The following is a 15,603-nucleotide window of genomic DNA, read 5'->3' as shown; positions in this document are numbered from 1 at the left end:
CACTGCAGTTCACCTACATAATATTACTGCAACTGGTTTCTCACTGATTGGCACATCTCTGGTTCACTACAGTAATTACATTACTAAGCTCCAAATGAAGCCAGCAGCACACACACATCAACACGCCCCCCCCCCCCCCCCCCCCCCACTTTTGTTCCTTAGTACAGTCAATGTGCCTGCATGGTCTAGTTGGCAGCGTGTGCTTGGCTGGAGACCCACAGGGTTTTTGAAGCCAGACTGAAATTTAAGCAGCTTTTTGTTGTATATGTGGTTTCGGTTTCGGTTTGGGGTCACCTGCCGCCAGAGGCACCAGTGTCGCTATGTGTATATATATGACTGTATGTGGAAATAAACCGGGATGGTTTTGGTTGCTTGCAGGTCATGTACTTGAGCGGCACCCGCCGCTACAACATTGGCGACGAGGACGGGATAATTTCGGGGGGGCGTGACTTTCGCCGCTTGCTTTCAGGCGCCATGAGCATTTCTGGACTCGCGCCGCCGCCCCCGTTCCTGCCTGTGCCTGGTCGACCTGCTGTTGCGTGGCCGCAATGGTTCCGCATCTTCGAGAACTACGTGCTTGCTTCGGGGGCCTCTGACTGCACGCCGGATCGTCGCAAAGCACTACTTCTTCACAGCCTCGGCGTAGAAGGTCAGCGCATATTTTACACATTACCACTTCCATCGTTGGACAACGTCAAGCTCGGTGAGCAAACTGCTACTGAGAAAACGTCGGAAGATAGCAAGGGCACAGGTGACACAAGGCCTGAAGTATCGTTGTACGATATCGCAGTCGCCGCTCTGCATGCTCATTTTTCGGCAACAAGCAATGTTGTTGCCGAACGGCATCGTTTCAGCAGGCGAGTTCAGCAAGCTGGTGAATCAGTGAATGAGTACATCACTGCATTGCGGGAGCTTTCTGCTACATGCTCTTTTCCTGCCGAAGAAGATTCGCTGCGTGACCAGTTCGTTGCTGGTATTTCGTCTCGGAGCTTGCGCGAGCGTCTTCTGCTTGAAGGATCGTCCCTCTCGTTCGCTAAAGCAGTACTACTGGCAAGGCAGTTTGAGCTGGCGTACAATGATCTGCAAGAATTTCCTTCTGTAGATGTTGGACGCATAAATACTCGTGGAAATACGCCTACGCGTACACCAGAATCCGACGAGAGCTCGAAGTGGTCGCACAACCGCCAGTATCGTTGTTATCGCTGCGGTTCATCCCGGCACAATGCAGCATCAGTTCGCTGTCCAGCCAAAAGCAAGCGTTGTCACCATTGCGGTGTCATGGGTCACTTCCGCTCAGTTTGCCAGAAACGAGGCTCCGCTCCGGTGCGTGAGGTAGACAGCCAAGACTCTCCTAGCGAGGAAGTTTTGAGCATTCTAGCTGTGACGACGGCCGCTCGCTCCGCTGTTTACGTCACAGTTTCGATTGACCGTGCGGACATAACTTTTCTTGTAGATTCTGGGTCGTCAGTTTCCATTGTTGCACACGATCTTTTTAAGCAGTATTTTGAAGGCAAAGTACTTTTGGCCTCGACTGTTCGGTTACTGGACTATTCAAAACAGCCAATTCCGGTTCGTGGCTGTTTCTTCGCTGACGTTACGTACAAAGCTAGCACAACAAGCCTTCTTTTCTACGTCGTAGAACAAGGCACCTCACTCTTGGGTATCGATGCCATCAAGGCCCTCGGTCTACAGATTGATGGGTCATCTCTGCAATGCCTTGAAACGACGCTAACTTCTAATTCTCGAAGGGAACAGCGCCCTGACCCGACGAAAGCCGTGCAGGATATTAGCCTCCCAAAGGAATTAGTTGGCGAGTTTCGATCTCTTTTCGATCCAGGCCTTGGCCTCGCGAAAGGTTTTGTGCATCACGTCAAAACGCGATCCACGGTGCAGCCAGTGCAATCTAAACTTCGGCGCCTTCCGCTCTCGCTACGACCATTGGTCTCGGAAGAGCTCCATCGGTTGGAAAATCTGGACGTGATAGAGAAGGTGGAGGCATCTGAATGGGTGTCACCCATTGTGGTCGTTAAGAAGAAAGAGGGAGGTATTCGCCTCTGTGTAGACCTTCGACAAGCAAACAAAGCTGTCGTAATAGACAGCTTTCCCCTTCCTCATACAGAAGAGCTATTGCGTAGTTTAGTGGGGGCTACAAATTTTTCTAAGCTAGACCTCGCATCAGCTTACCACCAGGTCATGCTTTACCCTGCGAGTCGCGATTTGACCGCATTTATAACTCACGAAGGCCTCTTTCGTTTTAAACGAGTGTGCTTCGGACTGGCTTCCGCGCCTTCTGCATTTCAGAGTATGATGTCCAAAGTCCTGCAAGGATGTAAGGGCGTGCTCTTCTATATAGATGACATTATAGTCTTCGGGCGGGGCCGGCAGGAGCACATAGATAACCTTGCAGCAGTACTTCAACGCATTAAAGAGGCAGGACTCAAACTGAACAGCAAATGTATCTTCGATACGCAGGAACTTTCATTTTTGGGTCACAGGATCACAGCAAGTGGTATTGTTCCGCTGGAGGAAAAGGTTGCTTCCATCAAGGATACACCGGCACCCACCAATACAGCCAGCCTTCGATCGTTCCTGGGACTGGCCGAATACTACTCTAGGTTCGTTCCCAACTTTGCCGATATGGTTGAACCGATGCGCGTTCTGCTTCGAAAGGGGCAACCATTTGTTTGGTCTGGCGAGGTAGACTCCAGTTTTCGAAAGACCAAAGAGGCACTTGCGTCCAACGTAGTCCTGCGGATGTTCGATGCATCTCTTCCAGTTGTTGTTTCCACTGACGCTTCAGACTGTGGGCTTGGAGCGGTTCTCCAACAGGTGGAGGGAGAGAAACTACACACTGTCGCCTTTGCTTCTCGAGCGCTTTCATCTGCAGAGAGGAGATATTCAGTAGGAGAACGCGAAGCGCTTGCGTGTGTTCGGGCGTGCGAGAAGTGGCATGTTCACTTGTGGGGACGCCATTTCACGTTGCTTACTGACCATCAAGCCTTGGTCGCATTGCTGTCTACTCAAGGGCCAGGAAGGCGTCCTTTGCGGATAGCACGGTAGGCGGAGCGCCTACTGCAGTACAACTATACAGTAAAGTACCGGAAGGGTTCGCAAAATCGAGTAGCAGATGCGCTCTCTCGCCTCCCTGCGTCACCTCCTCAGGAAGAAGAGACTTTACCAGACGAAACTGTATCAGTTGCCCTTATATCTTCTTGCATTACCAGGGAAGAGTTTGAACAGGCCCAGTCGGAAGACAGCACACTGCAACGAATCAAGGCCTACATTGAATCGTCCTGGCCTGCGCAAAAATCTCTGCCGGGTGAGCTTCAACCTTTCCTCAAACTTCGCGATGAACTGTCAGTGGTGGACAATTTGATTTTGCGTGGCGAACGCCTTGTGGTTCCCGCCTCACTTACAGCGCGGATAATTACCGCTGCTCATGAGGTTCACCTTGGAATTGTACGAACGAAAGCACGTCTGCGAGAAAAATTTTGGTGGCCAGCCATGGACAGGCAAGTCGAGCTAGCTATTCAAACGTGTAGTATATGCCAGGCAGCGGACAAGAGCACGAAGGTTATGGCTGCACCATTGAACCCGGTCCCCTTACCAAAGGAACCGTGGCTAAAGCTTGGCATGGACATTGTTGGCCCATTTGAGAGAGCACCACACGATTGTCGATATGCGATCACGCTGGTCGACTACTTTTCTAAGTGGCCCGAAGTATACTTTTGCAACCAAGTCACAACACGCACAGTAACAGGCTTCTTGGTGTCAGTGTTCGCACGTGAAGGTTACCCAGAGGAAATTGTTTGCGATAACGGGCCACAGTTTTCATCTCGAGAGTTCCAAGTTTTTCTGCAGGATCGCGGCATCCGCTTGCGGCATTCGTCCGTATACTACCCGCAAGCAAACGGACAGGTAGAACGGTTCAACAAAGTTTTTAAAAGCTTTGTTCAAGTGGCTACACTCGAGCAGCGTCCCTTACGCCAAACGGTAACAGAATACTTGGGCATTTACCGTTGTACGCCGCATGCCACAACTGCAGTTGCTCCAGCACTTCTCCTGCATGGACGTCTACCAAGGACTCGGCTCGATGTCGTTGGGTATCCGTCAGCAATATTTGCAACCGACCCTACTTCAGAGCTCCACCGCCTACGCGAGCGTGTGAAGCAAAAGCAGCAATCCAGTAAACTATACACAGACGCTCGCAGGGCCGCAAGGGAAACCAAAGTGAATGTTGGTGACCTTGTACGAGTACGCAGACAAACTGCTTTTAAAGGTGACCTGGCTTTTAGCCGTCCAAGAAAAGTGATAAGAAAACAGGGGCAATCGTCCTTCCAACTTGATGATGGAAAAACGTGGAACGCTTCAAAGTTGTCAACGATGCCACGAGCTTCTGCATCTATCTGTGGGTGGGGGGAAAGGAGTGATAGAAATGACACCGCTAGGGAAAGCAGCTCACCGCCTACCTTGGAGAGACCCGTTTCAGAAGCGCCAACCGGAACTTCAGCTGTGGCTGCTGCGAAGCAGCCGCCTATGTCACCAGTGACCGGCTGTGAGCCGGAAGAAACTTCGCCTGCGGCCAGTGGTTTCTCAGAAGCATCGGGACCTCAGCGTAGGGTACAGCCATCAAGGAATAGACGACCTCCAGACCGCTATGGACACTAAGTACAGAAAGACACGTTTTGCAGTGAACGTGAACGTGTCACAATCTGCACGAGTGTTGAGTTTGCTGACGTTGTGAAATACGGACATAAATGGAGTTGTATCTTGTTTTCCTCTTTTTGTTTTATATTTTTGTATTAAGTGCATAAGACAAGCACATTGTTGTTACTGTAAATATAATTCTGTAAAAGAGTACTAACGTACTACCACTAGTAAATCACTTACCCATGTAGCTGTCTTTTTTTTTATAAGGAAGAGAATATGTTGTATATGTGGTTTCGGTTTCGGTTTGGGGATCACCTGCCGCCAGAGGCACCAGTGTCGCTATGTGTATATATATGACTTTATGTGGAAATAAACCGGGATGGTTTTGGTTGCTAGCAGTTCATGTACTTGAGCGGCACCCGCCGCAACAACACTTTTTTGTACATAAAAGCTAATACTTTACGAGGTGAAGTAGTTTGTGACATCCGCTGGCATTTGATTTAAATTACAAATCCTGTTTTCAATCACTTTTGACGCGGTTTTTTGACAATGCCTGCTGGATGACGCTGGGTTTTCTGCTGCCTTAATGATGTGTTATAAACCTCTCCGTTACAGTAGTGTATGGAGGCTTTCCATATCTTCCTTTTCTTGTCGCACATATCGCCCAATGACATCTCAATACTAATTACGACGCCATCACATGCCACGCAGCAGGAAAGATAATACCTGGTAGTAATCGCAAGGAAAAAAAATTCTGAGAGTCCCAAACAAAATAGCAGCCTCTTTCCACCTGACTTGGTTTGGTTTCATACTTCTGTTTGAACTTGAAGAGAAAATGGCTAGCAAAGCTGTACAAGAAGGTAATTTTTCAGGGGGCCTAAATTTCAAGCATAGGCACTTTCAATGACTTCATTCTCATCATTTTGCACCCTGTTCTACCATTATATTCGTGATGAATACTTTATTTTCATGCCGATTGGAAATTGAGTCACACGTGCTTGCCATGTTTCAAACTGCCTTAATCGTGCTGAAAAACGCAATTTATCCTCCATGTGCACACACAACAGTGCATCTTAAGTGTTCCATTTTTATTTCTTTCACGTAGTCAAGGACTGTAATAGCCTTCTTGCCAATGCAGTTTACCACGGTAATCTTGTGCACTTGAAGCGCTTCTTCGAACAAATAATCTATGAGCTGTACACGAGATGCGTTCTCATTACAGGCCGGCCTTTTCTTATTGGAAAGTTGAAATGTATTGTTGCATGTTTGTGCTTTTCTTGTCGTGTTGCTGTTCTTCCTTCTGAATTGCGGTGCCTGCAACTTCACAGTTGTTATTATTCTCCTTTGGTTACTTCGTCTAACCCTGAGACATGTTCATGCTTAATGTGCCACGCGCCCTAGATGTTGCGTGTGTATATGCACATTAAGATAACAACTTGCATAAAGCGAATAAAGCAGCGTCTTGCACACTGCATGAAACTGTTTGTAATGTGCCATCACCCTCCACCTTCACTCTCCACCTCTGTATTCGCCCCGTTCTCCAAGGTTGACCAGCATATGTGCAGAATTTTTTTCAGGTGACTTGTTCACTTTTCCAGACATTAAACCTTTCTCTCTTACAAGGAATGTTGCTGCATTAGAAGGAGATGCCTGTTGCTGCTGCAGGTGCATAACGGTTGCCTTATACGAAACGAATCACTGCGCTCTTCGTGACAAATTTTGTTTCACCTTCTGCATTGGGGTGTTAACTTCCTTCAGACGACCAGTCATCATCATCAACATCAGCCTGACTACGCCCACTGCAGGGCAAAGACCTCTCACATGTCTCTTCAATTAAACCTGTTCTTTGCCAGCTGCATCCACAGCGCCCGCCCTTTCTCGGCCGATATACTATCATCGGCCGCGTGGGCCAACGCGCGGTGATTCTGCATAAAGTGAGCAGAGCTTCCAGTTGAATATGCACCGGGCTGCTCGCTATCACCTTCACTGCTTCCCTCTGCAGAGTCCATTTTAATTCTGGCGCGATTGCGTGCTTCGTAGAGGTCTTCCCCCTGTGTTCCTAGCGAACGTCCGTGAATAGACAGAGGTAAAAATTTTTCGTCTAAGTTGTTGTGTTTGTTGCGTTTTTTCATGCGACGAAAGTTATAAAGCGGTAAATTTTCAGTGTATCATTTTCTTTTGCTTTCACTGTATGGGCGCGCGAAGACTCTCCCTCTTAATGCCGCATGTGCCAACGAGGCGAAAGTCAGGGACGGCCAAACAAATCTCAGTCATAGCGTTTTCCACGCTCTGCCGCCAAGTTTCGTCGCTTCTTGTGGATATAGCAATCGCAGCATTGCGAAGAACATCGCTTTACGCAGTCACCGCTAAACTATCTCCACCATTCTTGCGACTATTCGCGTCGCGTTGAGAACCAACGCCAGAGCCATATATTTCTTTGCTGCCCAACGCATATGTATGGACGTATACGCCGAGACCGCAACGCATTGCACAGTTTCGCTCAGCGGCTGTAATGCGCGACGCGTACTTATACCTACGCGCCGCAGATGCTCGGCTTCAGGCATGCTTTAGGGCATCGTGTTTTTTGAATTTGGCGCCAAGTAGCAGACGACAGTATCTATTGTAGTCATACTTTTTCTTTTGTTTTCGTCATCCCATTCTGCATTTACGTACCTTGGCACCACCCCGATGTGCGCGTCACGGGCACGCCCCGCTCTGGGCGGATCGGCGGATATCGAGAATAGGGCCCGGGAATGGAAAATCGAATGTTCCCTATAGCGCATGCTCGTTGAAATTGTGCAAGCAAATGCAGCTGGCTTGCGCCGGTTTCACGGAGATAGCCCAAGAAGGCTCGCACTGTAGATCAGCCGCTAAAGTTTACAGCATCTCCAGCGCTTGGCGTAGTGGCGCAAAACTGCATTGGTGCACCATCTGCCTTCACAGAACGCTGCACCGAGGCTCACGCAACTTGCGTTGCAAGCACACTTTGCGCATGTCTGGCATTTCTTCGCTATCAAATGTCCCGTCGCTTATGAGACTCACGGAGGCCACTGAGGCGCCGTTTGATGATCGCCGCTAGTCTGCTTTGGCTGGTGTGATGGACGGAGTTCGCATAGCTCCTTTCGCGCACGTTGTCTGAATGAATGCTACCTCCCCAGAAGCGTGCTAGTTGATCGTGAAATATAATTCGAGCCCTTTTCAACTAAGCGCAAGTATGTGTTCCGCCATTTGCAACGAGTGTGCCTTCCCGCCAACAGAGTAAAAACCTAATGCGAACTGAGATGATTCACTTCAATTTCAATTTATTTGCAGAAAAAAAATTCTTGTGGGACACCTGGGCTAAACGCTGCATTTGTCAGCTTGACGAGGCCCAGGGCCCGGCGTATTGCAAGGCAGGGCAAGTCACACAAATATTTAAAACAGATAAATAAAGGAACATGAAATATAGATACTTAAACATACAGCACAGATAGACGTGTAAAATGTGGTTACAAGTAGAACGTGTATGCCATTTTGTAGTAATGTAAAACTGAAAATGGAACATGCATATGGATGATTTTAAACACATTCAAAGTCAGAATAAATAACATGAGTCCAACACGAGGCAGAAAAAATGATATTTGCTATTGTGACATTCCTTGTGTGTGCTACGAGGTTCCGCGTTCGACGGCGCGGCGTAGACGGAGACCCAGATGACAGCGGCATCATCAATTACCCAGCCATGCTCTTTGAGTGACGACCAGAACGAAGGGACCCGCCGCCGTCGCCGCGGGGAAACGGGCTTATCCTCCCCAATTGGCGTGGCGGTTCCAGGGGCGGCCCTCCCGAGCACATTCCAGGACAAGGGAACTGTCAGCGGGCCAGAGCGCGCCTTACCTTGAGGAGCGAGTGTCAGTTGATGGATGGAGAATGGAGGCCGGTGACCCGCGGGAACTGTCAGCGGGCCAGAGCGCGCCTTACCACAGCCGACGCTATGCGCTACCTCGAAGACAACCTTCTTTCCCTCGGACTCAACACGTGAGGGGGGCGAGACAATAAGTGCGGTGGTATGTTTGTGCGCCCAAGTGAAAGCCCTAGCCCCCCCTCCTTCCCCTCCGGCGTGGGCGTCCTCACCCTAGGGAGTGTGGAGAAGAGGATATAAAAATCGAGAAGCAGTACGGAAGAAAAACGCTCAGGACGACATCGTTCGCCAAGAGGGCCTTCAGCGCCGAAGCCCGACGGCGTGCAGCTTCTGCCAGCAACCGCTCGAGCCCAACTCCGGAGCCACTCCATCGCCCCCATGAAGTCGTCGGCACGTAAGCTCGGACGCCCCAGCCTCTGAATCTTAATCATGTATAATTATTGAATATATCTGTTTGTTTAAACTGAGCCATACGGTGTCTCTTTGCCTCTCCGTCCCGTGTGGACCTGCGCATTATGGGGGTCATCACACTATGAACGTATTCGAGAGACGTGTCCACCCCGCAATGGCTCTGATATCGAACTTCTGTGTCCCGTTCTCTTGCCAGTGTTGCTGATGGGCATGTGCAACCTAACAGCTCCCCCTTGCTTTTTTTCGCACCCTTGCCTTAAAGGCATGTTTTGGGTTCGCTGTATACTACAGGGAACAATGTAAAGTATTCCTCGGCACAAATATCCCTTTGGCCCCTTCCCGAAAATCAATTCCTAGCTACCTCCCTGACGTTTCGCTTCATTTATGAGGATGCCCATGGAGGTCGTCTGCTCTGATCTGAGTGATAATTTTATTTAGAGCCATTTTATATCACCGCACGGCGCATGTGTTCTCGCGTTCCGCTTCGGCAAAAAGGTTACCGCCACAGCAATTTATCATACCACACTTAACCTATCATGTCCGTCTTTTTGCCGAAGATTGCGTTATTTACCGCTCCATATACAACCCTACTGACAATATAGCTCATCAGAACGACCTGGCAAAAGTCGAGGAATGATGTCGAAATTAGATAATGACTTTTAATGTTAACAAAACCGCTCTAATTACCTTGTGCAGACGTCGGTGTTAACCTTCCCATGACTACATACTGAACGGGTCCGCTACCTCTTCAGTCCCCTCTTTGAAATATTTAGGCGTGCACATTTACAGGGATCTCAAACGGTTTTCTCACATTACAAATATTACCAACGATGCGGCGCCGCGGTGGCTTAGTGGTTATGCTGCTCGGCTGCTCAAACGAAAGACGCGGGTGCGACCCTCGCCGCGGCGGTCGAATTTCATTGAAGGTGAAGTGCTAGAGGTCCGTCTGCTGTGCGATGTGAGTGCACGTTAAAGAACCCCAGGTGGTCGAAATTTCCGGGGCCCATCGCTACGGCGTTCCTTATAGCCTCAGCCGCTTTGGGACGTTAAACCCCCGTAAACCATGAACCAAACTAGCGATGCAAACCACACTCTTGGCTTCCTTCGAGGTAACCTACTTCATCTGCCTTCTCACGTAAAACAACTAGCATACGTAACCTTTGTGAGACCCAAAGTGGAGTACGCAGGTTCCTTTTGGGACTCGCATCGCCATAGCCTGACAGCCACCATTGAATCGATTCAAAAACGTGCTGCCAGATTTATCTTTTCTGCTTACTCCGGCAATACAAGCGTCACTAACATAAAAGTTAAAGCCGGTCTTGCAAGCCTACAAGCATGCCGGAAAATATCCCGACTCTGCTTGTTTAGCAAATTCTATCATGCCTTATCACGTAGAACTACAGTCATCATGCCGATTAATCAGACGTACAGCCGGTCGCCCACACTATGGCCGTTTATCTGCCATATGCCCGAACAACGACCCAACTCAGCTTCTGTTTCCTAGAGACTGTCATCGGCTGGAAAAACCTTCCCGCAGACCTCATCGTTCACTCTAACCCCAGCCACTTCAAAACTGCCATCAAACGGCTTTCCTGTTAATTCATGTCTATACCCACCTCCATGGTGTCTTTGAAGTATTCGAAATAAATAAATAAACTGTAGAATGCATACGCCTCCAAACCTTCACGGTGGCGCCCGACATAAAATGATATAAATTACAAGCCCAGGTTTGATATTAAGAATGACGCTACACCAAGGCATCTGCAAATGTGAAAAAGAAGCACTGAATCGATGCCGGTGAAAAGGAGATATATTCAGATAGACGTCATACTATGCGCTCACTCTGGCGGCATGCAGGATGTGGAGGTCTTCGGACAGGTGCGGTGTGACGACCAAAGAATGGTAAGGTCTCGAATTAGCTTAGACTTGAAGAGGGGACGACAAAAACCTGTGAAAAGGAAGGCCATCAACGAGTAAGTGGTAAGACGGAAAGTAGGGATATTGAGAATATTGCTGGAGACGAGATATTCGGCTTTAACTGAGGAAGACGACCCTAATATTCAAAGAATCAAAGTTAATCTCACAGATAACATTGCTGAGTAGAGATATCAAATTTAATAAATAAGCGCATACTAGCCGACATAACATACTCTAAAGAACGAAGGTAGCCTAAAAGCGGTGAAGAAACTAGGCATACGTAAAAACGAGATGCATGCGTTAAGAGACAAAGAGCAATGTCATTAGCAATATTGATAAGATCTATATACAAATCTATACAGTGGCCATTGGAATCAGAATGCAGATGAGGGAGGCAGTAGAGCACAGCAATGGGACATCCCGCCAATAACAAAACAGAAGAGAAAGAAATCCTTAGGAGCAACGCAACGCGGGGAAGCAGCTGGTGAAGATAGGTAACAGCAGATCTGTTGAAGGACGGAAGGGAGATCGTGCTAGAAAAACTAGCCACCTTATAAGCACAATGCATTGAAACCTCAAGCTTACGAACAGCTCGGAAGAACGATAATATTACCCTAATTCTTTAGAAAGGAGACGTCAAGGACTTGAAAAATTACAGACCGATCAGCTTACTGTCCGTTGCTAATCGGTAATAGAGTCAGATCAACCTTAGACTTCTATCAGCCAAACGATCAGGCAAGCTTTCGCAACCATCGATGATTTTTCACATTGCTATAAAATTATCCAGAAATTTCTTCTATACCGCGACCTTGGCGCACGATGGCCTTAGTTGCCTATGCGCAATAAAACACAACACAGCACAAAACATATTCACTCTATCAATCTACCCTATCAACCTACACTTTATCAATCTACCCTATCTATGGCCTTCATTGGTTTCGAGAAGCATTTGACTTAGTGAAAGCTTCAGAGGTCATGCAGGCATTGCGGAATCGGGGTGTAGAAGAGACTTAAGTGAAATTACTGGAAGACATCTATGATGACTGCATAGCTACCATAGTCCTCCACAAAGTCGGGTTTAAGATTCTAATAATGAAGGGTGTGAGGTAGGCAGACAGGATCTCGACAATGCTATTCACTGCTTTTTTACAAGAGGTATTCCGAGGCCTGGATTGAGAACATTTGGCGATAAGAGTTAATGGAAAATATCTAAGTAATGTGCGATTCGCTGTGACATGGCTTGCTGAGTCATTCAGGAGATTAACTGCAAATCATGATCAATGAGACAGGCAGAGCAGGACAATGGGTCTAAAAATTAACATGCGGAAAACCGAAGTAATGTTCAACAGTCTAGCAAGGGAACAGCTGCTCACAATTGGTAGAGAGGTGCTGGAAGTGGTAAGGGAATGCGTCCACTTGGGGCAGGTAGTGGTGGCATATCATAATAATGAGAGTGAAATAATTAGAAGGATAAGAATGGGGTGGAGCGCAAATGGAGGGGTCTCTCAGATCATGAATGACAGTTTACCAAAATCGGTGAAAATAACAGTATACAACAGCTGTATCTTACCGGCACTCACCTATGGGGCAAGAACGTGGAGACTAACGAAAAGTTTTCAGCTTCAGTTAAGGACATTGCAGCGAGATATGGAAAGAAAAATGATAGTTGTAACGTTAAGAGACAGGAAGCAGGCAGAGTGGGTGAGAGAACAAATGCGTTTTAATGACGTCCTAGTCGAAATCAAGAGGACGAAATGGGCTTGGGCAGTTCATGTAATGCGAAGTCAAGATAACCGCTGGTCCTTAAGGGTAACAGAGTGGATTCCAGGAGAAGGGAAGCATAGCAGGCGGCGGCAGAAAATTAGGTGGGCGAACGAGATTAAGAAGATTGAGGGAATGCGGTGGCAGCAGAAAGCTTCATTGGGGAGACATGGGAGAGGCCTCTTCCATGCAGTGTGCGTAGTCAGGCTGGTGGTGATGAAAAGGCTCAAACAAACACGAACAAACAAAAAGCAAACAAACAAAACCGCATGAAGACAACTTTAGGGCAGGTACCAGTTAGTGACTGATGTTGTTGCCGTCTGAAGCGATGACTTCGGCGATTATCCGCGGCATGGGCGCGCGCCGAACCTTTCTATAGAGTTTAATTTTCTGCACTCAGTGTGTACCATGCCTCTTGAATTGCTCTCCGAAGAGCATCGGTGCCGAGTATACGACGACTTTGGGGAGCGAGGCGCCCTTTCATTAGACCGCACAAATTCTCAGTTGGATTGAGGTCCGCGCCGCTTAGAGGCCATGACAGTCAAAGCACGCTGCAGGAGTCTAGTGCAGCTCTCGCAAGGCGCGCAGATATGCATTGGGCTGCGGTCGTGCTGCAGCCAGTAAAAGTTATAGGGCACCGGTCTTCGTATAGATGTCGCAGTGTGATGGAGCATTAAACATTCCATTGTTGCAGCCTAAAGGGCCATGTCCATCTTTGCTGACGGACCCCCAAACGGCAAAGCTGCACCGACCACTCGACAGCAGACACTGCGTGTACGCCGGTCAGCACGCAATCGAAACGAGAAAAAAAGGTGCCATACTGAACTACGCCATACCTGCGGTGAGTTCAATTTCATTCGTCACAGAAAGTAAGCTTTCTTACGAGTCAGCGCAAGAAAAGGAAACCCAAAATATTCCAAGCTGCTACGACCGTTTGCCTCTGAGAAATTGTTGGTTTTATGAAAAAAAAAATGTGCAACTAAAAAACTGCTGCCTTGACTAGAATGCTGCTAGATGAGTTGCTAAATTCCTCTATTATGGCTGATGAAACAAATCCGGCGGGCATGTACTGAACACTTATTTGGACAGTAAGCTGCTCGCTAAAGACAAAATGCGTATTCCTCTTCTTTTTTTTTTTACAGTACGAACTCGTATCTGATACTTAAACAGTTTACGTTGAAGAAGTGAACCTCAGCCACACCTGCAGTTTAGAGGCCGCCAAACACACTGCTGTTAGTCCCACCTGGTGCAGATTGTGGATTCGTCCGTGAAGATGACTTGTCCCCAGTCTTCAACACCCCGGCGCTCGTACGCCCTAGAAGATTCCAGCCGCTGCCGGCGTTGGTTCTCTGTTTAATAGGGCTTTTGTGCTGCGTCACAATTTTGTAAACCCGCTTCTTGAGGCGCCTTCTAATTGTGTCGCTGGACACATGAATAGCGAGCCCTCTCTTGTCTTCTTTGGCGCTCAAGAAGGGGTCAACCGTGGCAGGGGCAATAATCAGTCCGTCGTCTTCTTCCCTAACCCTAGGTCATCCACTTCGGGGTGTCGATATCCTTCTTCGATCGTCTCGGAACGCTTTCGCTGCTTGTGTTACTGCTGATTTGGACCTTCTTGTCAGGCGACATGTTTCTTTCTGAGGCACGGATTCCACGAAGAGGCGGCCGATGTAACTTCTTTGGTCCTCCTGGTCGCGAGGCGGCATCTTCCGAGTACGCGCACCAATATTAATAGTGGTTTCAGGAGCCATGAACGACGAACAGGAATTGCGGGCCGCAATGAAATGTGACGTCATTGACGTCGGTGACGTCATTGGGCTAATATTTTTTACTCGCGACTGCACAACATCCAAGAAAATTTGCTACTTACGCTAGGTTGCGTAATACGCGGAACTCAGCGACAGCGAGCGTAAGCGCAGACTGTTTTTTTCTTTAATCCAAGCCCCTTTTATTCCTTCGTTAATCGGTGCTATCATTGTATGCACACTTTAACACATTGCTAATGTGCCTTTCCATACACAGACTTAACACTGTGACTTGCTACGTACACAACTGTGTTGTGCACAACGCGAACTCGCAGCTATGTGAGACAGTGGGCTGTACCTAGGAGTGATTCATTCCTTGTTTGAGGTGAAAATCGCATCCTTCACCTCGCAAATAAGCCGTTTTTCTTCGCGCCATACAGGACAGCACGTCGTCCGCCATTTTGTGCAGACACATTTTACCACGCCTTCGAAATAGAAATTATTTTCACGACCCTTCAGGTCATGACTTGATAAGTTGCGACATTTCGATGTTGCTATTTCCTTCAATTATAACACTTTGCACGAAATGTTTTCCATCATTGCAAAAAAATTCGTATCATTATTTCCCGCTATAAGAAGATCAACTGTGTTGCTTAATGCCTAAATAAGTAATTTAGGCGGAAAAATATTTCTGTTTGATGAAAACAAAACACGGCGTTTCAAATGGTTGATACGCGAACGTCTGCAGATAGCGTTTATTTGGATCGGCCCGACGGTGCCTGAGACACAAGGCATGGCTGCGTGCATGCCGTGGTCACCTGACTGCGGGCAACAGCTACGCGTGGTCACGTGATCAGAGGTGAGCAAGAAGCACGGTCACATGATCGCGGACAAACTTCCAGCGTGTCCTCGGCGGGCGTAGCAGCGAGAGCTCATGCAGTGACCAGGATAGAGTGGCTGCGCAGGAAAGTAACATTTATTCCTTTGAAAAACTAAGAATTGCAGAGGACTGCAGTTAATGGGCGATTACCACTGAAACGCACGCGCAGAATGCTGAATGTTAGAGCGCTGAACTCTTAACTCAGCAGTATTCAAGATTGGTGCACCAGACACGACATGACATAAACGCTGAAAAAAAAAACTAAAAAATGCACAGCATATCCTATCAGTACAGCCTAGGCTTCACAGTCTCTATCTGAAGTAACACAGTACAAGTACCTT

General features: G+C 48.0%; 1 protein-coding gene across 1 annotated transcript; it reads left to right on the top strand.

Moving 5' to 3' along the window:
- Positions 1 to 474: 474 nt before the first annotated feature.
- On the top strand, positions 475 to 14,665 carry LOC144095694 (uncharacterized). The gene is made up of 2 exons (XM_077629353.1): positions 475 to 1,515; positions 14,660 to 14,665. Exons 1-2 carry the CDS (start codon positions 475 to 477, stop codon positions 14,663 to 14,665), a joined length of 1,047 nt encoding a protein of 348 aa, XP_077485479.1.
- The last annotated feature ends 938 nt before the right edge of the window (positions 14,666 to 15,603 follow it).

The sequence above is a fragment of the Amblyomma americanum genome, chromosome 6 (genome assembly GCF_052857255.1).
Source record: "Amblyomma americanum isolate KBUSLIRL-KWMA chromosome 6, ASM5285725v1, whole genome shotgun sequence".
In the NCBI taxonomy this organism is placed as follows: Eukaryota; Metazoa; Arthropoda; class Arachnida; order Ixodida; family Ixodidae; genus Amblyomma; species Amblyomma americanum.
Note: the sequence above shows the minus strand (reverse complement) of the source record. Positions and strands in the feature narration are given on the sequence as shown.